This window comes from Jaculus jaculus, chromosome 12 (genome assembly GCF_020740685.1).
Source record: "Jaculus jaculus isolate mJacJac1 chromosome 12, mJacJac1.mat.Y.cur, whole genome shotgun sequence".
NCBI classification, from domain to species: Eukaryota; Metazoa; Chordata; class Mammalia; order Rodentia; family Dipodidae; genus Jaculus; species Jaculus jaculus.
Window position 1 is genome coordinate 52,784,581 of NC_059113.1, and position 22,041 is coordinate 52,806,621.

Genomic DNA, 22,041 nt, shown 5'->3' on the forward strand with positions numbered 1-22,041 from the left:
AGTAGCAGCCTGGCATCTGCTGGCTCACTGTAGGACTGACTGCCATCATTTCATCTGTTATTCCTTGCTTGATGACTGATCCAGAACAATAGTAGGTGTCCACAGTACCCCTGGGTCCACTGAGAAAGACAGGCCAGTGGTGACCTCCTGTAAATCCCAGCACCTAAGAAGCTAAGGCAGGAAGATCACATATCTGAGGCCAGGCTGGGCTACACAGCATGACCTTATTGCTAAAAATTTAAGAATTTTAATTTCTGTTAAAATTATCTGGGTGGTTTTTTTTTAAATGTATATTTATTTATTTTGGGATTCTTGTTTGTTTTTTTTTAATATTTTTTTGTACATTTTTTATTTATTTATTTGAGAGTGACAGACACAGAGAGACAGACAGATAGAGGGAGAGAGAGAGGATGGGCGAGCCAGGGCTTCCAGCCACTGCAAACGAACTCCAGACGCGTGCGCCCCCTTGTGCATCTGGCTAACGTGGGACCTGGGTAACCGAGCCTCGAACTGGGGTCCTTAGGCTTCACAGGCAAGCACTTAACCGCTAAGCCATCTCTCCAGCCCTCTGGGTGGTTTTTTAAAAGGTCAGTTTCACTTAATCTAAGTTCACTCATGAGGAAGAGCAGTTATTTTTTTTAATATTTATTTGAAAGAGAAAGAGTTGGGGTAGGGGTGGAAATGAATGGGCATGCCAAGGTCTCCAGCCACTGCAAATAAACTCCAGATGCATGTGCCACTTTGTGCATCTGGATTATGTGGGCACTAGGGAATCAAACCTGGGTCCTGAGGCTTTGTAGACAAGTGCCTTAACTGCTAAGCCATCTCTCTAGCCCCTCACTGCTATTTTAAAATGGTGTCCCTGGACTTTCATGGCTTAGTCTTATACTACAGCCATCGAATGCTGTACCTGCAGTGTTTGACATGGAGTAGTCAGATGGAACAACCCCCAGAATGACCACTAGTGTTTTTATTGGGGTCAGAGAGTGTTAATATTCAATTTGGGTGCTGGGGCATACCAGGGAGGAAACAGGAAGAAAAGGGAGGAAAAGACCAAGTGTCAGTTTCTCTCCATTGATGTCTATGCTTAAAGGGAGTGGGGAAGGTACATCTGGGTGCAAGTATGGTGTTTCTCTCAGTTGAGCGCAGAGGCACGAAAGGAATCTCCCAAGCTGAGATCCGAGTGGCTATGAACGTGGGAAAGCTGGAAGCGAGAATGCTGTGCCGGCTCCTCCAGAGGTTCAAGGTTGTCAAGGTAACATCCTGTACATCCCTACTATGTCTGTTCTGCATGTACAGGCAGTGGGCTTTTGTGTCAGAGAAGCGACTGGCAGCTTCTGTGTCCAGAAGGCAATTGACTGGACTGCCTGGGCTGCACAAAGCCCGCAGCATGCTGGCCTCCTCCTCCCTGAACTTCAGTCTGATTAAACTACTCAAACCTGAAGGGGACATCAGCACTGTAAAGTTTGAACGTGAGGCAGCAACTTCCTCCTGGTGAGGATGGTCTGCTTGAGTTGGCTAGTGTCTGTCTGGTAGCCCTCATTTATGTGGCTGGCGTATGCTCCATACTTGTTATTCATAGCTGCTGCCTCAGCCCTTGAGGCTGGTGTTAGTCAGCCTTCTGTAAGTATGATGAAATGCCTGAGGCAATTAGCTTATAAATTGGTTCTAGAGGTCCCAATCCAGATCAAGTTGCTCCCACTGCTTTGGGCCTCTAGTGAGACAGCACCTGATAGGTGCATGTGGCAGAGCAGACTGCTTACATTACTGGCTGGAAGGAAGAAGTGAGGGCATGGCTGGGGTCTCACCTTCCCCTGTAGAGCATACCCCAGTGACCTCAGGACCTACCCCTAGACCCCACCTCCTAAAGATTCTGCTTTCCCCAATAGCATCACTCTGGCTGGGTGTTAGTCCTGGCAGAAGATGTAATTCCTCTCACTAGGGACACTGGGAATAGCCCCTTCCCCTGTTCTAGGTGAGATGAGCATGGATTGGTGATGACCACACCTTGGGTCCCCAGAGCTTTGGCTAAATAGAGTTGGTGCCTGCAGGCCCTGCCCTGACTTCTGTGTTGCTTGACCATGCTTGTTAGCCAAGCCTGTTGCCAGACACAGAAGCCACATGAAGGACCAAGTTACGGACCTGTCTCCAAGGAGCTCTTGGCTCCAGAGAGTAAAACACATTGTAAATCTCATGTCCAGTAGGCCTGTGGGGGCAAGACCTGAGCCAGGGCAGGGCAGGAAGGCGCCTTGAGACAAGGAGGTACTAGGGAAAGCAAGAGTCAGGGGGTATAGGTCACAGACTCAGATCGCGCACACCTGTAGGTGTTAATACCCTCTTCTAAATGTGCTGAGCAAGTGTGACCCCCTTAGGGATTCATGGAAGATGAAGGCCGTCAGCGGACCACCAAGTACATCTCCTGTGTATTTGCCGAGGAAAGCGACCTGAGCCGCCAGTATGCACAGGAAAAGGCCCGGGGAGAGCTGCTGACCACCGTCAGCCTGGCCTCAGTGCAGGATGAGTCCATGCCCGAGGGCGAAGAGGCTTTCCTGTCTGACTCAGACAGTGAGGAGGAGAGCAGCCGTAGCAGCAAACGCAAGGGTCGAGGGTCCCGTGGCCACTCTAAGGCCTCAGGGGACTTTGTGTCTGGCGCTCAGCCTCATCACTCCACCCCAACCAAGGGTAAGGGACACTGGTGACATGAAGGGACAGTAGTCTGGGGCAAGGCTGTGTACCCAATACTCCTGGCATCATCAAGAAGTAGTTGGGCTTAGCAAACACTTAAAAGAGTCTTTGGGTGCCACTCTGGGGTAGGGGCTAATAGTGTCACCGTCACCCCATAATCTTAGTTTGGGAAGAAGGCATGTGAATTTGGCTCCTGGCTGCCCCACAGGTCAATCAATCTCATCAGTGTTTTATCTCACTATGTCTTTGCTGTTACCGGGATGGGATTCCATAAGCTTCCTTTGTTCTAGTCCATTCCAGAATTTCTCAGGGTATTCATCTATAGACTTCTGAGATTTATGTGATAAGGCTGGAGGATGAGTTTGAAGCCAGTCTGAGACTGCAGGTGTGCATTACCATGACTGGCTTAGGATCCTGTGGAGGGTGGACAGAAGTCAGCCTCGCACAAGGAGGGGAGACCAAACCCCAAGTCTGTAGTGTGACTAACTGCCAGGCAGAGAAGTCCTTGTCCTTGGTTTCCTCTGACCTCCTAACCTATGTTCTGCCCTCATCACAGGTGGGTGGAAAGTCCTAAATCTGCACCCACTGAAGAAGCCGCCAGCTGCTTCACCAGGTAATGCCGAGGAGAGAGCCTGCCGGAGCTCAGCCAGTAAGGACGGGCTAGACACCAGCAGCTCCTCAGAGCTCAACGCGTCCTTTGACCCCCACTGTGTGGAGAGCCACAGTGGTGACATTGCTGTGATCGAAGAGGTCCGGCTTGAGAATCCCAAGGTCAGTGACCAATCTTGAGAAGAATCTTGTGGCAGATGGGTGTCAGCTTGGATCCCAAGCTGGTGGCTGTAGCTCCACAGGGAGTGACAGTAGGCACTGCTGCCCCAGCCATGTTTGCTTGCCAAGGCTCTACTCCTAACTCATCTGATAGCCCTGACACATAGTCTTTTCATTGGATCCTTTGCTTAGATTTGTGTGGCTTGTTCAAATCCCAATACTGTCCCCCAGGTGATATTTGGCATCATCTAGAGACCTGATTTTCACCCTTGGGAAGAGGGCCTCTGCTAGACTTGGACAGGAGGCTATCATGCTCTTTGTTTTATTTGAGAGAGAGAACTCACAGCCAGTGCAGATAAACACCGGATGCATGTGCCACCTTGTGCATCTGGCTTTGATTTTTTTTCATTGAGGTAAGGTCTCACTCTAGGCCAGGCTGACCTGGGAACTCACTCTGTAGTCCCAGGCTGTCCTTGAACTCTGAGTGACCCACCCACCTCTGCCTCCTGAGTGCTGGGGTTAAAGGTGTGTGCCACCACTCCTGACTTCTGTGTTGTTCTTTTGAGGCAGGGCCTTACTGTGTTGCCAGCTGCCTCATTCCTGGCTCAAGCATCCTCCTGCCTCAGCTTCCCAGGTAGCTGACATTACAGGTCTGTTCCATGTGCTGGGCCACCCTTTTTTTTTTTTTTAATTTTTAAATTTTTATTAACATTTTCCATGATTATAAAAAAATATCCCATGGTAATTCCCTCCCTCCCCACCCCCACACTTTCCCCTTTGAAATTCCATTCTCCATCATATTACCTCCCCATTACAATCATTGTACTTACATATATACAATACCAGCCTACTAAGTATCCTCCTCCCTTCCTTTCTCTTCCCTTTATGTCTCCTTTTTAACTTACTGGCCTCTGCTACTAAGTATTTTCCCTCTCACACAGAAGCCCAATCATCTGTAGCTAGGATCCACATATGAAAGAGAACATGTGGCGCTTGGCTTTCTGGGCCTGGATTACCTCACTTAGTATAATCCTTTCCAGGTCCATCCATTTTTCTGCAAATTTCATAACTTCAGTTTTCTTTACTGCTGAGTAGAACTCCATTGTATAAATGTGCCACATCTTCATTATTCACTCATCAGTTGAGGGACATCTAGGCTGGTTCCATTTCCCAGCTATTATAAATTGAGCAGCAATAAACATGGTAGAGCACATACTTCTAAGGAAATGAGATGAGTCCTTTCGATATATGCCTAGGAGTGCTATAGCTGGGTCATATGGAAGATCAATCTTTAGCTGTGTTAGGAACCTCCACACTGATTTCCACAATGGCTGGACCAGATTGCATTCCCACCAGCAGTGTAGAAGGGTTACTCTTTTTCCACATCCCCGCCAACATTTATTTATTTATTTTTTTTTTAATTTTTATTAACATTTTCCATGATTATAAAATATATCCCATGGTAATTCCCTCCCTCCCCACCCCCACACTTTCCCCATTTATGATCATTTGTTTTCATGATGGTGTGGGCCACACTTTTTGGGGAAGGGAGGGTTGATACTGGAATGGAAACTAGGGGGTTTTGTGTGCGCTGAGCCACACCTCAGCCCCTATGATGCTCCTCATAGCCATGAATCCTCCAGCCCAGAATGGCAACACTGCAAAGGTAGAGAAACCTGTTTGGAATGTAAAACCATGAAATAGATGGAAAAACCACAGCTCCATCAGTACATTGTGACCACACACTGTCACCGTACTTTCCCATCAGTGTGCTTAAGGGGAATTAAAGACAGCTGATGCAGGAAACCCATTCTCATAATGCAATTCAGTTACCTTATGCCATGTGCCTTCTCACCTGAAGGTACTTTGGAAACAGAGTAGAAGATGAGGAACTTAGCTTGGTGCAGATCTGTGACCAGGGTGGCTGTTGTTGCTGTGCGTTGAGGTGTGACAGCCCTGAAGGAGATATGTAGGTTCTGGTCTATGAGAAGGAAAGCCAGGCCTGAACAAGAGTGGAGTAGGGAGGTACTAGCCTCGCTTCTCCTTTGCTTTCATTATGTCCCTGTGGCTGAAGTAATAAACTGTGTGGATGTTTCTAGACTCTTTATGCCCTTCATGGTGTGGATGCCTCCACGTCCTGTGCAGTTAGGACAGGTACTAGATTCATCTGGCAATGCAGACCTGTCAGCACAGCAGCAGATACGAGGGTATACAGGGTTTCACTGCCTCCATCCTCCTTCCCCGTATACCTTCTCACCAGGTCTTCCTGACCCCATCCCTATTCCCAGCAGGCCAGATTACAGTGTTCTTTCCTAGTTCAACTTTCTTTCTGATGAAAGCCACTCTTTTTTCTTTTTTTTCTTTTTCAAGGTAGGGTCTCACTCTAGCCCAGGCTGACCTGGAATTCACTATGGAGTCTCAGGGTGGCCTCGAACTCACAGCGATCCTCCTACCTTTGCCTCCCAAGTGCTGGGATTAAAGGTGTGCGCCACCACACCCGGCGAAAGCCACTCTTTTTTGCGTCCACAGCTCCATAGAGGCTGTTGGCACATTTTTTCTCATTTTTCCAGTAGCTAGTCTACTCATGGCACTTTCCTCCCAAGTATGTACTTTGAAATGTGAGGGAGGTAGGATGTGCCACTCTTGGGGCTTGTCTGAAATCTGGAATCTTCCTTGGTAGCCCTCACCACCTTGTGAAAGACCTATGCCTGGCCCAGAGCCTTCATGACAATCAGGGAAGCCAGCTGGACTCTGGCTCTTCTGCCACTGTTACCCAACATGCCGTGGGGCTGATGTGGTCACTGCTGTGCTCTCCTTTCCATTCTGGGTTCAGACTCAGGCTTTACCACATGTTGATGATATAAAGTCCAAAGTCATGTTCGGCTCCTGAAAGACAGAGAGAAGCTGTAAAGAGCAAAGTGGCCTTTGAGCAGCCTTGGGGGAGAAGCATGGATTGTTCTCCATCTTTCACCTCCACCTGAACTCCCACCTGCTTTCTGCTCACTGCCTGGTCTGGGTCTCCTAGAGGTTTCAGGGTTAAGAGTCAGGTGCCCCATTGAGCACACATTCCTCGCTGGCCTGGTTTTCTCTCCTGGGAGCTGAGAGCAGTGATGAGGGCACTGAGAGCTGCTCATGAGAGAGCCAGAGAGCGGCATCAGTGAAGGTGCTGGTCTCCTTCTTCCCGCTGAAGAGGAGCTGGGTAGGCACAGAATAGCTTTGAAAGAAGATTCCCAAGACCTATTGTGAAGCAAGCTGATGCCTGAGTCACCCAGGCTCCTCAGCTGGCATGTTGTTTTACTACTTCAGAGCCCGGGGGGGGGGGGGGGGGGGGGGGGGGGGGGGGGGGGGCTACTGGGGCCCCTGTGGGGAGCCACCTGCTGGACTTTTAGTGCAAAAGGGAGCAAGCATGCTCTTCAGGCTTCGTGTCAGGCCCCGGCCCCACTGAGCCCCTCGGCTTGTGTCTCTGGTGTCTTCTAGGAGAGCGGTGGTTCCCAGAAGGCTGGGCGGCATGGCGCTGGCCAGGACAAGCCTCACAAAACATACCGGCTATTAAAGCGCAGGAACCTGATCATCGAAGCCGTCACCAACCTCCGCCTAATCGAGAGCCTCTTCACGTAAGCACCTGCCCCTTCCCACTCCCTGGCTGTCACCAGGCCTACAAAGAATGTACATTTTCATGGTGTTTCTTTGTGGTCAGTAGGATTTAGAGTTGGTTCTTGGTACTAGGCAGAAGAGTGGACCTTAAAGAGAATTGGTGTGGTGGGAGGGAGTGACTGAGCCAAAACTAGCAGCCACAGGGAGCCTGCATTGGCTTCTGCTCTGCTTGGGTGTGCTGGCTGCTGTTATGTAGCTGTGGTGGATGCCCAAGAGAACAGCCTCAGGGAAGGAGGGGTTATGGCTCATAGTTTCAGAGTATTCAATCCATGGTCTTCTGGTCCTGTGCACTTGGGACAAACATCATGGGGGTACGAGGGTATGCTAAGAGAACGTCTGCACCTTGTGGCAGATAGGAAGCCAAGAGAAGATAAGGTACTGGGTACCAGAATGACCTTCAAAGGTCTGGCTCCACTGACCTACTTCTTATAGCTAGGCCTCACCTTGTGAAGTTTCCTGAAGCTCTCGGAAGCACCATCAGCTAGAGCGCTCATGGTCTGTGGTGTACTTCTTATATTTAGACCCTAACACTGGTAAATTGTGAGGAAAGTGGAGCAAAGAGACAGGCAGGCACTGTCACTGCAGGAGACACAAACAGCTGTGTGTTAAGGATAGAGTTGAGGTCTGGGCTCGGCTCTGGTCTTTGTAACCCTCAAAGCCACCATTCCCTAAGCAGTCACTGAGGGCCACTCAGAGAGAGAGGGTCTTAATTCAGATCAAGGGGATAGCAATGAAGCAGGACATTCCTTAGTGAATGTTCAATAGCACATAAACTTGGTGAAGACAGATTTCCATCATGGCACTTTATTTCTCTTCCATCATCTTCACAAATTATTATTGCTAGAGGCTCAGCATGGTAGAGTTGCTATGGGTGGGTGGTAGCCTATCTTTAGCTAAGTCCCTCACCTTAGGAAGGTTGTGTAATACTCTAAAATGTCAGCTTGGCTCCCTGTGAATGCCATTGGGCATGCTTCCATGGCCTTTGTGTTTACTGAGTGTTGTGACCTCCTTATTTTCTATTGTCCAGAATCCAGAAGATGATCATGGACCAGGAGAAGCAAGAGGGTGTGTCTACCAAGTGCTGTAAGAAGTCCATTATCCGCTTGGTGCGTAACTTGTCTGAGGAAGGTCTCCTGAGACTCTACCGGACCACAGTCATCCAAGATGGCATCAAGAAGAAGGTAACCCTGGCTCTGTGGTACCCCCGTGCTATGGGAGGCTCTCTGGGCTAGCTTCCCTTGTCATTGGACCTTGGTGGTTTCCTTGTTGTCAGTGATTCAGAACACGTGGTTATACCTCCTAATCTAGGGTTAGGCATTCTCCAGAAGCTGGGAGCAAGGAAGAGCTACCATTCGCTTGAGTCTTAGAGCCGTGAGTCTGCCCAGGGTGGGATTCCAGCCCTTGCCAGCCTGGAGGGAGAGGAGGGAAGTAGGACTTGTGGTACCTGATCAAGTCAATGTTAGGAAGCGTTAAAGACCCTTCTTCACAGAGATGGGAGTTGGTGTATCCCAGAGGAAGTGCAGGGACAGTCTGTAGGGACATGTGGCTGGGCCTTTCTAGAAGCAGTCCATCTCTTCCAGCTGTATGTGCCTGTTCTGCATAGTATCAAATTGGAGACTCTTCCCATAGCAGTGTAGCTCAACAGTTTTATACACATTTTTACATAAAATTGTTAGAGTCAGAATTTCTGGGGCACCACTGAGCACTAGGGCTAAAAGGGAATGGGGTTGTGAGGATAGCCACTTAATTTTCTGACCTTTTTTCTTGACTGCATTTTCTGTCTCTGCCCTAAGAAAGCTCTTCTTTGATATTTTGTATCCTTGCTAAGTAAGCAAGATGATTTCTGCTTTCATAATTATTTTCTTGAAGAACTTGAAAAATCCAAAGCAGTACAAAAATAGTTTTTTAAGAGGGCAGGGGAAATTGCTCAGTTGGTAAAGTACTTGTTGTACAAGCCTGAGGACCTGAGTTTAGATCCCAGGACCAACATAAATGCTAGTCAGGATCCCTGGGGTGAACTGACTAACTAGTCTAGTCAGTGAGCTGTGGTTTCAAGTATAAGACCATGTCTCAGCAGGTAAGGTGTAGAGTGATCGATGAAGGAATGACTCAACCTTAGGTCTTCATGCATTGTTTCCACACACACATGCAGATATGTAGACACACACATACACAAAATGAAATGATTTAGAAACAGTGTCTGCTATTGCATGTCAGCAGAGATCATTGGCTTTTTCTGTATTTGGTACAAGTCTTCAAAATAGAGCTATCAAAGGCTGATGTGTTTCACACCTTTAGTCCCAGCACTTTGAAGCCAAAGGTAGAATTGCTATGAGTCTGAGGCCAACCTGGGTCAACAGAGTGAGCTCCAGATCAGCCTGGGCTAGAGCAAGACCTTGCCTCAAAAAAAAAAAAAAATTGAGCCATCGAATCACCTTGACCTATCCCTTCCTCCCCAGCCAGCCTACCACTCATTCCCTCGAGCAGTGGCAGTTGATCTTTGGGCCAGCCTGACAAGCAAAGCCCCCCTCTGTCAGCAGTAACACTTTTAACTTCAGCTGGGACCAAGGAGCTTCAGCCGCCTTGGTGTGGTGTCTTAGTTCCAGGACTCCTTCCCTAGTTTGGGCCTGGGGAGAAGCCAGCTGTCCCCTGGAATGGCTTCCTCTTGGTGCTTTTCCACAGGGTGGTGTGGACCAGGGGCTGGAGGAGGGCCTGCATTGAGGATATCAACCTCAGAAAGGAAAGTGTCAAGAAGTAGGGCCTCTGGCCTTTGGGTAGTGTGTGAAAAGGGCTAAGTATTGCTTATGTTCCTCTGGTTTTGAATATATGGCTGAGGGTTGCTTCCTGGATGACTCTAGAGCACAGGCTGCTGGCAGACTGTCTTTAGGTTGTTAGGAGCCATGTCTGCTGGAGCCCATGGTCTTTGGGGATTAGCTGCTGGCCTCAGGAGCCTCTGGAATTGAACGCTGCTACTGTCTGTACTATGCTTTGAAGTTCTCTGAGAAGCCGCCTAATTGGGTCTCATTTTAGTCTCATAAAACCACAAAGAAGTTGAGAGTGCAGGGGTGAATATGAGGGTCCCCATTTCCTTAACAAAGAGCAGGTAGAGACTGAGCCATGTGAAGGGCTACTGCCCATTCCTGTCCTCAGCCTCTCAGCCGTCTTGGACACAGAGCCACTGGCCTCGGTCGACACTTGGAAAGACCTGTGCTGTCTTCTGACATGACAAAGAAGGCTGTGCCTGGGCCATTGTACCCAATCCCCCACTGCCTGTCCTGCTCCCCACTGACCTTTGCCACTTCTGCCAGTGCTGTAATTAGTGCCCTGGCTCCTAGTTTACCTGCTGCTCACTTCCTGGTTCTCATCCCCACATCTCAGGAAATGGTAACCACTGTAACTGCTCTGCCTTGATTCCTAGGAAGAGATAACAAAGACAACCCTAGTCCTGTGCCCACTGTCAGAGGTGTACTGTCCAGAGTCCCAGCAGCCACAGGCAGGGAGATGGACACTGCACTCCCCTTGCAGATGGGAGCCTCAAGATCGGTGCACTGCAGGGAAGCAGTACACACAAAGGGAGCCAGCGGGCTGTGGTGCCTAGCCGGGAATTGCAGGTCACCTGAGGATTTTGATGTCAGCCACTATAGTAGCAAACTATCTCACACTTTTTTGTTTGTTTGTTTTTCAAGGTAGGATCTCTCTGTAACCCAGGTTGACCTGGAATTCACTCTGTAATCTCAGGGAGGCCTCAGACTCATGGCAATCCTCATACCTCTGCTTCCTCAGTGCTGGGATTAAAGGCGTGCGCCACCACGCCCGGTGTGTCTCTCACACTTTTCTGCATCTCTGCATTGTTGGGGATGTAGGTTGAAGCATAAAACTGATGTTCCACTGTGGAGCCTCTTACAGGGACTCCTTCAGTCCTGCCCTGTTCTCAGGATACTCCATACTCTCTCTGAAGGTGGATCTGGTGGTTCACCCTTCCATGGACCAGAATGACCCTCTCGTGAGAAGCGCCATTGAGCAAGTTCGCTTCCGGATCTCCAACTCAAGTACAGCAAACAGGCAAGTGGCAGCGCTTAGCAGAACCACAGCGAGCCCATGTAGGCCTGTATCCAGCCTGAAGCTGCAGAAGCCTCTTCAGAAGCCCTTCATGCACACTTGCACACTGGCTTAGAATGTGGCTTACAGTCACAGTCAAAGCAAGGATCAGTGTAATGCTAATCCCTCTTTCCTTCCTTCCAGTGGGGCTGGGGTGGAACCCAGGGCCTTCAACATTCTTGCCAGTTGTTTTCCCACTGAGCCATACTACCAGTGCTATTTCTCATATGTTTGGAAAATGCATTAAGATCAGTCCCAGTTGAGGTCTTTGGTGTGAAGTGCTAATTTAGTTCATAGACATCCTAAGAAACCCAGAGCGAGAGAAAGTTCTTAGGTGATGGGCTTATGAGGGGTGAGCTGCCGGCATACACTAGTCTATGTGCTCTACTGAGTGTTGGGCACATTGACCCTCAGCCATTTTTTTGTACAGTTTTGGCTGCTAGTATATGGTTCTTTACTCTTGAAACTGCATGAGACCTGTTGGCAAGAGTAGCATATGAAGAGCTCTACATTCCCCGTGCCTCCACATTGTTAGTGACTAATTCATTTGAGACATTTGTCAGGGCCCATGGTCAGTTCAGTCTGAAACCCCAGGCCCAGCACTTTAATCTGATCCATGTGGACAGACCCTGTCTGCACACCCAACATGTTACTACACCTCGTGTTTGACCTATAGGGTTAAAGTTCCCCAGACTCCAGTGCTGCAGGAGGAGGCCGAAGAGGAAAGCCAGGAACCCGAGAGCCTGTGTGTACCAGGAGACTCTGAACTGAACCCTTCCTCTAAGCCAGATAGCGGACGAGTGAAAAAGACTGATGAGAAAATGGGCATAACCCCACTCAAAAATTATAAACCCGTTATAGGTAAAGAGCAACTTGTCATTTGTATTTGTTTATTTTGTTATATGCATGATAATGTGAGAGTCACTGGGTTCTACATCTGAGGGTGAATTGAGGTTTCAATGTCTGGCTGGTCATGTGCTGACACAGAATTTCTACCAGACTCCATTTTCTCTATCTGCAAATTAGGGGTAATTCTTGCCCAGCATCCATCACAAGGCTATTGAGAGACTCAGTTGAAAAAAATGCCAAACTCCAGTGTGAGAAATTATTTACAAGAATGAATTTCTTCTGCTAAACGTCAATGGGCTAGAACATTCTAGAAGCCATAGAAAATGTCTCTATGTCCTGGTGCCATAAGCCACTGTCGTTGAATGCTTGTGTGGTTTCCCTGAACAGTCTCTAGCATATACCTTCTCCCTGTTCCCCACCAAGCCACTTCAGTGCAGGTAGCCAGAATGCGGAAGGGTACCCTCCTGGACGCTGCACACGTGATGATGGAGAGCAAAGGCTGGCCTGACTTCCCAGGGCACCACTGTCTGCTAAGCAGCAGCTGGCTGGCATGGAACAGGGCAGAGCTGGACCACAACCAGGGAGGCAATTGTGTGACTTCCTTCTCTGAGGACCAGTTAGGAGCGTGTGCATCTGCTCCCTCTTTGCCATTGCTGTGCCTGCCTTGGCCCTTACCTGGCCTCTGTCCCTGCAGAGAGTCAAGTGTGTGGGGGTTGGGGGGGTGTTCATAGCAATGAAGAAAATGAAGTGCTTTAAAGAATTGAGATTTTGGAATGTTTGACATTGTCCCATCAACCTGGAGTCCCTGTCTGGTTCGTGGCCTTGTCATGGCTCCCTTCATCCCACTGAAGTCTCATCTATACTTTTCTCCCTTCCCTTCACTTCAGTCTCCTGTCCCACCTTCCACTGCATCCAACGTACACCCAGACACCTTGAGATAGTCCAGGTGTCTGTACAGGTTGCCCTTGTATCTGCTAAAGACCTTCACTCCCCACCGATCCCCTGGGAGTCCTTTCCCAACCTTTCTATAAGATGATAGCCCTTTCCATTTGATGTACTATTTTGGATATTTTACATTTTTTGTCCTTCCCCACTAGAAAGTAAGCTCCGGGAGAGTGAGAACATCTTTGTCACCCTCACACCTGGGCCACAGGAGCCACTCAGTAACTTTGGGATGAACTGTGCTGAATGCAGCCTGGGGTTTGTCAAACACTATCCGCACCTTTCTCATTGCAGTTCCTGGACTTGGGCGTTCCCTCGGGTTCCTTCCCAAAATGCCCCGCCTGAGGGTGATGCACACTTTCCTGTGGTATCTGGTCTATGGGCACCCAGCTGGCCACACAGGGGAGAAGCTGAACTTTGCCAATGAGAGAAGAGCAGGCAAACAGGACCCCAGCAGAGCAGGAGCCCAGCCCTCCTCCTGGGATGCCTCAGAAACCAGAGAACACCCAGAAGGTGTCACCTGGGAGGCTGAAGTGGAGCTGTCCTCAGAGACAGGTGAGATGCCATGGTCTACACCTGGGCAAGAAGGGAAACCATGTATTGTCCAAACAACTATATCCCCTACCCCCAGTCTCCTCCTCCTGATCAAAATGACCATCCAGACATCCTGACCCTCCCTCCACCTCTTTGTCTTTTCTGGTCTGCTTACTAATAAGAGTCTTATCCAAGTTGATATTGGGAGAACTAAGGCCTCCTGGGAGATGAGTGGGTCCTGTCTGCTGGGAGTGACTCTGGTTTGTTTCCTAGTATACGTGGATGAAGCCTCGTGGATGCGCTACGTCCCTCCCATCCCTATCCACAGGGAATTTGGTTATGGCTGGGCTCTCGTCAGTGACATTCTCCTCTGCTTGCCCCTCTCCATCTTCATCCAGATTGTTCAAGTCAGCTACAAGGTATCCATGACTCTGGGCATGTCCAAGGGTCTGAAGACCCTCTAGTTGAGGGAAAGTATTTGTAGGATGGATGGATGGCAAAATAGTCAAGGAGTTTTTGTTGTTCTTGTTTGTTTTTTGAGGTAAGGTCTTGCTCTAGTCCAAAGCTGACCTTTAGTGTCAGGCTGGCTTCGAACTCATAGTGATCCTCCTACCTTGGCATCATGAGTGCTGAGATTAAAGGTGTGTGCCACCATGCCCAGCTGGGAATATATTTTAAATAGTTGTTCTTTTAGGTAAATTAGTTGTGAAGTAATAAGAGATAACAGATTGGATAGATGGGGGCTCAGTGATAGATACTTCCAAGACTTACTGCTCTAGGTAGATCAGTTATTGGATAGATGGGCAGGCAGGTAGAAAGACATTAACATGAACCAACAACAAAATCTTTATAGAAATTTGGTAAATAGAGAAAAGGGAGCAAGTAGAGATTGTCCTTAATCTAATCAGAGTTAGTCACTGGTAGTATTTTTTAAAATAAGTTTTATATATATATATATGTATATTTATTTATTTATTTATTTGAGAGAGAATGGGTGCATCAGGCCCCCTAGCCACTGCAAACAAACTCCAGATGCATGTGCTAGCATGTGCATGACTTATGTGGGTTCTAGAGAATCAAACTTGGGTCCTTAGGCTTTGCAGGCAAGCACCTTAACTGCTAAGCCATCTCTCCAGCCCACTGGTAGTATTTTTGGTACATTTTTTTTCTTGTGGGTGTGAAGTCTCCCTTTTCTTTCTTTTTCAATAGTATTTATTTATTCATTCATTCATGAGAGAGAGAGAGAATGGGCACACAAAGGCCTCCTGCCCCTGCAAACAAGCTCCAGATGCATGTACCATTTTGTACATCTGGCTTGACGTAGGTGCTGGGCAATTGAACCCACGTCATTCAGCTTTGCAGCAAGTGCTTGTAATGCTGAGCTATCTCTTCAGCCCCTCTCTTTTCTTAGAAACTGAATTGATAAGAAGGAAAAAAAAGAAAGAAACTGAATTGAAATTATCCTTACTCTTTATTATTTGTTTTCTCTACTAAACAATATAAATTTCCACATCATTAAATTTTTTAACTTGAAATTAAATAGATTCATAGTATTCCTTCTTATATATGTACTCAATTTAGGCAATAACGTTTTTTATTTGGGAACATTCACATTCCAGTTTCTTGCTGTCTTGTAAATGACATGTTGATGGATGCCTTTTGGTGGGCATTCAAGTGAGCAGCACTAGGATTTTTCCCTTAGAGCAGAATCACTGACTTCACACAGAATCTGTGTTCTTCTCTTAGTGTCACTTGACCCTCTTGCATCCCAGAAGCACATTATCAGTTTGTGTGCCTCTCTGCAGGACCCAGATAGGCTTCTTTGTGGCCCTCTGCAGTGTGGTAGGTGACCTGGGAGGACGGGAGTGGAGACTGTAGGCACAGGGAAGACTCCGTTGGTGGGTGATTTTCCATGAACCTTGGAATTCTCCTTGGCTTTGTGGCTGAGCTGAACCTGCACATGACCTCTAGGTGGACAACCTGGAGGATTTTCTGAATGACCCTCTGAGGAAGCACACGCTGATCCGGTTCCTCCCCAGACCCATCAGGCAGCAGCTCCTATACAAGAGGTAAGGGCTTTCACCTTGCCTAAGCTGAGTGGCCTCGGGCCAAACAAGCCTGGCAAGGTAGGGTTCTGAATGCTTGCTCCCCAGGAAGAAGAAGAAGTCTTGCTGTCCAGCCTACACAGCCTTGTTTCTCTAGGAGATCCATCAGAGATACATGAACTGCTACATTTGATTGCTTGATTTTAAATGTTAGGTGACGTTTGCTGCTAAGGACTGAACTATTGAGGGGTTTTATTTCTTTTGTTCGTTTACTTTCTTCATCAAGCCTTGGTGTGGCTCAGTGCTTGCTGCCCTGCTTGTGGGTTGGAGAAGCAGCCACACCCATCACCCTGTCACCAGGTCCCTGGCTGAGCACAGTGGTAAGGCAGTCTCTCTCTCTCTCTGTCTTCCAGGCGGTACATTTTCTCGGTGGTGGAGAACTTGCAGAGGCTGTGCTACATGGGGCTGCTGCAGTTTGGGCCCACAGAGAAGTTCCAGGATAAAGACCAGGTAGTGTCTCAAATCCTCACTATTAAAACTTGACTCTGAGCAGCCAACCCTGATGCTGATCCCTCCCCACTCCTGGTGGTTATCTCCTGCAGGTCTTCATTTTCCTGAAGAAGAATGCAGTCATCATTGATACCACTATCTGCGACCCGCATTACAACCTGGCCCACAGCAGCCGGCCCTTTGAGCGACGCCTCTATGTCCTGGACTCCATGGTGGATGTGGAAAGCTACTGGTTTGACCTGCAGTGTGTCTGCCTCAACACTCCACTAGGTACCCACCCCACTGTGTTGGGCCCTTGCTTTCCTTCTCGTCCATGATGCAGAGCCACGGAAGTTGTTCACACCAGGCCCCTGACCCAGAATGCCCCTGTGGCTCCCTTGGAAAGCACACGGTGGGCCTTGAGATAGGGACCTCCTGACTCCTTACCCCACTAAACCTAAGACCCTCATTTGTGTCATTTCCTGCCCCAGCCATGTGGTGATGTGAGCATGGTGCTGTCACTGCCCTCCCTCGTGGCACTGGTGTTCTAGAGAGAGGGAAGCACAGCCCGAGTAGGATGAGAGCTGTGGGGTAGCACATGACTGCCGACTGCAAGGCTTCGTGACGGGCTGAGGAACACCCTTCCGAAAAGACCACTGTGGAGCTCAGTGCAGCCTGAAGCTGTGGGTTCAGGAAGACATTCCAGGAAGGGGAAATGGCTCATGCCAAGGCCTAGGGCATATTGGAGAAAGAGAAGAGGCCAGTATGTTAAGGAGGGAGAGTGATGACAGGGGAGGAGGAATGGGAGTGAACTTGGGCTCTGTGGAGCACAGTGAAGTGTTTGGGGTTATTTGAAGGTGGACTTGGAGTACAACAATGACTTGTGCTTAAGAGCTCACCCTGGCTCCCACATGGAGACTGTGAGGAAGGGACAACGTCCATCCACTGATGGCAGTGTTGGGGGCTTGTGTTTGGGGTTATTTGAAGGAAGGCTGTGAGCAGGCAGTATAATGATGACTCATGCTGCCACATGGAGACTGTCAGGAAGGGACAGTGTCCTCTGATGGCAGTGTTAGGGGGTTTGTGGGTAGATTGGCTGAAGTGAGTGTCAGTCCTCAGATGTCTATCCTCTATGCTGGTCTACAGGTGGCCATTCCTGCTTCAGGTGTCCTCTCCCAGAAAGCCTACCTAGCATCTTGTCCCCATCTGATGTCCTCCTATGAATTCCTGTAGCAAATCTCCAGCATTATCGCAAGTGCCCAGACCACAGCTGGAGAATAGATATTGAGGAGATAGAACCACACTATTCTGTATCAGCTCTGGCCATCTCCACACGAGAGTTTAGGTTTGCACTGAGTAAGGGGTCTTGTGTTTTTCCATTGCTTATCTGCTACATAGTGCTTCACTTTGGTTTGGCAAAGTGGGCATTACTGTGTGGTTAGTGGAATTATTTAAGCCCACATTGTAAGGCATCCTTGTATTGAAAAAATTTAAGTGGTCCAAACCAGTCGCTTTTTTTTTCATCCATTTATTTATGAGAGCGAGAGAATGGCCATGCCAGGTCCTCTAGCCACTACAAATGAATCCCAGACACATGTGCCACCATCTGGCTTACATGGTTTTTGAGGAATTGAATCTGGGTCCTTAGGCTATGCAGGAAAGCGCCTTAACTACTAAGCCATCTCTTCAACCCCAATCTTTTTACATATATTTTTTAATTTATTTTCAAGGAGAGGGAGATGGCCATGCCAGGTCCTCCTGTCACTATAAACAAATTCCAGATGCATGTGCCACTTTGTGCATCTGCTTTACGTAGTTAGTGGCCTTGGAAGCAAGTGCCTTTAACCACTGAGCCATCTCTTCAGCCACAAAACCAATCTTTTCTTTTTCTTTTTTGCAAGGTAGGGTCTCACTCCAGCCCAGGCTGACCTGGAATTCACTATGGGGAGACTTGATTCACAGTGATCCTCCTACTTCTGCCTAGCAAGTGATGGGATTAAAGACATGGGCTACGACAACCAACTCCAAGACGAGTCTTACACAGTGAATTTCTTGATTCTTTTGGCATTCAGAAGTGAGCAGGCTTATACTGTTTTAGATTTTAAAATGCTCCTCCCCCACCTTCCATACACATCCAAGTTTGTGAACCAGAATGTTATTTGCATGGAAATTTTCATGCCTGAGACCTGATTCATGAGTAGGAAATGTTGCAGGCTTATTGCAGCCACTAATCAGACAGCTGTTGTCCTTTCATTTCATTGAGGACACTGCCCCAAGGGATGGGAAGAAGCATCACATTGTAAGGTGGAGACCTGTAAAGTAGGAACTGCTAAAGCACGAAACAGTTTCCCAGAGTGTGGGAGAGGGCTAGTTCCCAAGCCTGCCAAGGGTGCTTTTATAAAACAGCTTTTTCATTTTATATATTTGCATCTGGCCTTACATGGATGCTGGGAAATCAAACCTGGGCTAGCAGGCTTTGAAAGTGTCTGTAACCACTGCCCATTTAAGTGCATTAAAAAAATATATTTATTTATTTATTTTGGTTTTTTGAGGTAGGGTGTTGCCCTAGTCCAGACTGACCTAGAATTTACTATGTAGTCTCAGGTTGGCTTCGAAATCATAATAATCCTCCTGCCTTGGCCTCCTGAATGCTGGGATTAAAGGCATGTGCCACCACACCTGGGCAAGTGCATTTTTTTAATCTTACCTATTTGAAAGAGAGGCTGAGAGAGAATGGCATGCCAAGACCTCTAGCCACAGCAAACAAACTCCAGATGCAGTGCTATCTTATGTACCTGATTTTACATGGGTACTAGGGAATCAAACCCAGGTCCTTTGGCTTTGCTGGCAAGTGCCTTAACTGCTAAGCCATCTCTTCAGCCTCCTAAGTGCCTTTTTTAATTTTTTATTTATTTATTTATTTTTTGTAGGGTCTCACTCTAGCCCAAGCTAACCTGAAATTCACTATATAGTCTCTGGGCCTTGAACTCACGACAGTCCTCCTAACTCTGCCTCCCAAGTGCTGGGATTAAAGGCATGCATCACCACACCTGGCCCCCAAATACATTTTCAAGAAGCACTGTGATGGGCAACTTTAATGTATTTATGACAAGTGTTGCTTAAAGACTCCTAAGTACCATGTTTCCTCAAATGGATGATGGCCCTGTGTAAGGCCTTTGTAACCTCCCGGAATCTTGGCTTCTTCATTGTAAACCAAGACTGCTGCCCCTCCATGTAGGACAGGTTGAAGCTGAACGAAGGTGTCTTAGGTACAATTCTAGCTGAGAGAAGGCAAGAGCTTCCCCTCTGGCCTCACCCTACTGGCTGCCAGGGTCTGTGTGTTAGCCCACACACAACCATAACTTACTTTCCCTCACCTACATAAGCAGTGGGCTTAATTGCATTGTAATTATCCCACTAGAAATGTAACTTTCTGCCCTCTGGAATAACTGACAATTGGCTGCATGCATAGGGCTTCTGTTGAGCACTGAGCAAGCATTGGCTGCCCCTGAAACTGAGAGGGAAGCTACCTTGGCCTTCCCTCCATATCATTATGGCCTGAGCAGCTCTTGTGGCTTATCTGTTTAGAGACTCCACAGGGCTGTCCATTCTCCAGGACATGCCTGGGCAGGAAGGAAGGTGGCTTCCCTGATTGCCACTTGCCTCCCACCCTTAACATACCCGACCTAGTAGAAAAATAGAGACCCTCTTCTCAAGTTCCCATTGGCATTTTAACCGTTTGCTTTGTCACTGAGCCCAGCTTTGGTTTTCTAGGTGTGGTACGCTGCTCATGTGTCCAGAAGATCTGCCCTGATCAGAGCAGCAGCCAGGAGGGCAGCCTGCAGAAGGAGCAGGAGAAAGCCATTGACAAGCACAACCTGGAGCGCAAGTGTGCCATGTTGGAGTACACCACGTGCGTCCCCTTTCCCCGAAGGCTGTTCCCAGGCATGCCCCAGGGCCGGGTTGCTGAGGTACCTGTCCCTGTGACTCCAGCACTGGCTGATGAAACAGGAGCTCGAAGCAGCAAGTTCCTGGCTGTGCACCACAGGCAGTGCTTGGCCCACATTCTGGTTGTCTTGTATTTTTCTGAGGTAGGGTCTCACTCTAGCTCAGGTTCACCTGAAACTCACTCTAATGTCCCCGGCTGGCCTCAGATTCACCGCAGTCCCCCTATTTCTGCCTCCTAAGTGCTGTGATTAAAGGTGTGCACTACCATGCCTGGCCACATGCGTTTTTGAAAAAACTCATCTACTGTCTGAAATAGAAGTTAGGAATTTCATGAAAATCTAGTTCTTTTTACTTTTGAAAAACTAGCAATTTGCTGATATCAGGGATCCTAATACTTCCCTTGTATCTGTTGGATATTTTCAGGAAGGTAAATTCCCCCCACTCTATACCATTGGTTTTTCATTTACTGGAAAAGACTTTTTCATTTGCCATGTCTCAGGGGAAGCCGCGAGGTTGTGGATGAAGGCTTGGTTCCTGGAGATGGCCTGGGAGCCGCTGGACTCGACTCTAGTTTCTACGCACACTTAAAGCGCAACTGGATCTGGACCAGCTACATCATCAACAAAACCAGAAAGGTGCACTCCCAGGGGGCTCCCACACCAAGCAGCCCTGGAGCTGTCACTGCTCTCTTCCTTCCCATCCTCCTCCACCCACAGTCTACAAGTGGGTGAAGCCAGAGTTGACAGAGACAGATTTGTACTTTTATAAATATTAAGTTGCTCTAGGACACTTAAGTATCTACCTGGACTAGGTGTTTCTTTTTCTTTTTTTTTTTTTTAACTCCCTAGAGATTTCAGACTTACTCTGTTACACGCACAAGTACTCCTTTTTTTTAGAGAGGAACATAACGTTTGCTTAACACAAATTCTTCAAGAGGGTGGGCACCTGCAGGGACTGGGCAACGAGATGGGGCCCACTCCCAGCAGTCACTGCGCTCTTAGCTCCCATTTCACCCTAGCGCTGGCTTGCTTTTAGAACCTCTCTGCAGAGAACGGACTCACGGGGAGGCTCCAGACATTCCTGTCCAAGCGCCCACTGCCGCTTGGTAATGGAGGTATGTGTGCAGGGCTTCCACCCCAGAGATAGCTAACTGTGGTACAGTTCAGACCACCACCACTGCACATTCCATAGTTCTGAGTAGCCATGTCCTCTGGTTGTTTCTAGGTGGTGGCCTGTTGCCCGTCTGGGCAGAGGCAAAATCGGACACCGAGCCCTCAGCTGACAAGGAGGAGCTGATCGAGATGGACCACGAGCCCACATCCGGCCGGAACCGCAAAGTGCGCGGTGGGAAAAGCCAGAAACGGAAGCGGCTGAAGAAAGAGCCCATCCGGAAGTTAAAGAGGAGGAGAAAAGGTTGTCTGAGGGGTGTTTGTGATCTGGGCCCTGCCAGTGTGTGTCCAATATGTGCGCCAGTTACATTGCCGTAGGGTGTGGTGCAATGCCTGCAGACAGACTCCACTTTCCTCGTCAGCAGCCCTGAGCCAGTTACTGTGGTGCCCACACTCACCAGGAAACAAACCCTGCTCCCAGTTTTCTCTGGCTTTGTGCTTTGCTGGCCTTTCCCATTGGCGACTCCTTCAGTTCACATTTGAAATTTCCTCCCAGCTGAATAGTCCTCTAGCAGTCAGGCCAGACTTCAGATGCTTAGACTTGGGGAAAAGTTGGGACTCGTTTAAGCTTGCAGAAGCTCCTCAAATTCAGCACAGTCTGAACTGCATTGAGAGCAGCCAGAAGTGGGTGGTGATGTGCACCTAAGCAGTACATGCATTTTAACAATTTAGTGAAATCAGAGAAAACAGTGTTTAACACTTGAGTGGCTTATGTAATTGGTGTCCCTCACTTGAGGTGGCTTTGTAATCTAGCTGTTACAGACACATGGAAGCATCAGAACTCATCAAAGCCCAAATGTGGTGGCTTTATATGTGTAAATGAGCCCCGAATCAGAGCTTGACCTAGTGACTCTTCTATC

At 48.3% G+C, this 22,041-nt stretch overlaps 1 protein-coding gene across 1 annotated transcript in view; it reads left to right on the plus strand.

Annotated features, from left to right (window-relative positions):
* The window catches only part of Gtf3c1 (general transcription factor IIIC subunit 1), an 80,373-nt gene that overhangs the window by 35,019 nt on the left and 23,313 nt on the right, over positions 1-22,041 (plus strand). The window contains exons 8-23 of the mRNA XM_045131851.1: positions 1,140-1,255; positions 2,373-2,682; positions 3,242-3,456; positions 6,931-7,067; positions 8,135-8,288; positions 11,066-11,169; positions 11,882-12,066; positions 13,291-13,551; positions 13,804-13,949; positions 15,502-15,599; positions 15,989-16,085; positions 16,178-16,355; positions 19,839-19,977; positions 20,512-20,647; positions 21,048-21,126; positions 21,237-21,425. Coding sequence (XP_044987786.1) covers positions 1,140-1,255; positions 2,373-2,682; positions 3,242-3,456; positions 6,931-7,067; positions 8,135-8,288; positions 11,066-11,169; positions 11,882-12,066; positions 13,291-13,551; positions 13,804-13,949; positions 15,502-15,599; positions 15,989-16,085; positions 16,178-16,355; positions 19,839-19,977; positions 20,512-20,647; positions 21,048-21,126; positions 21,237-21,425 — 2,544 coding nt within the window. The remainder of the gene's footprint in view (positions 1-1,139; positions 1,256-2,372; positions 2,683-3,241; positions 3,457-6,930; positions 7,068-8,134; positions 8,289-11,065; positions 11,170-11,881; positions 12,067-13,290; positions 13,552-13,803; positions 13,950-15,501; positions 15,600-15,988; positions 16,086-16,177; positions 16,356-19,838; positions 19,978-20,511; positions 20,648-21,047; positions 21,127-21,236; positions 21,426-22,041) is intronic.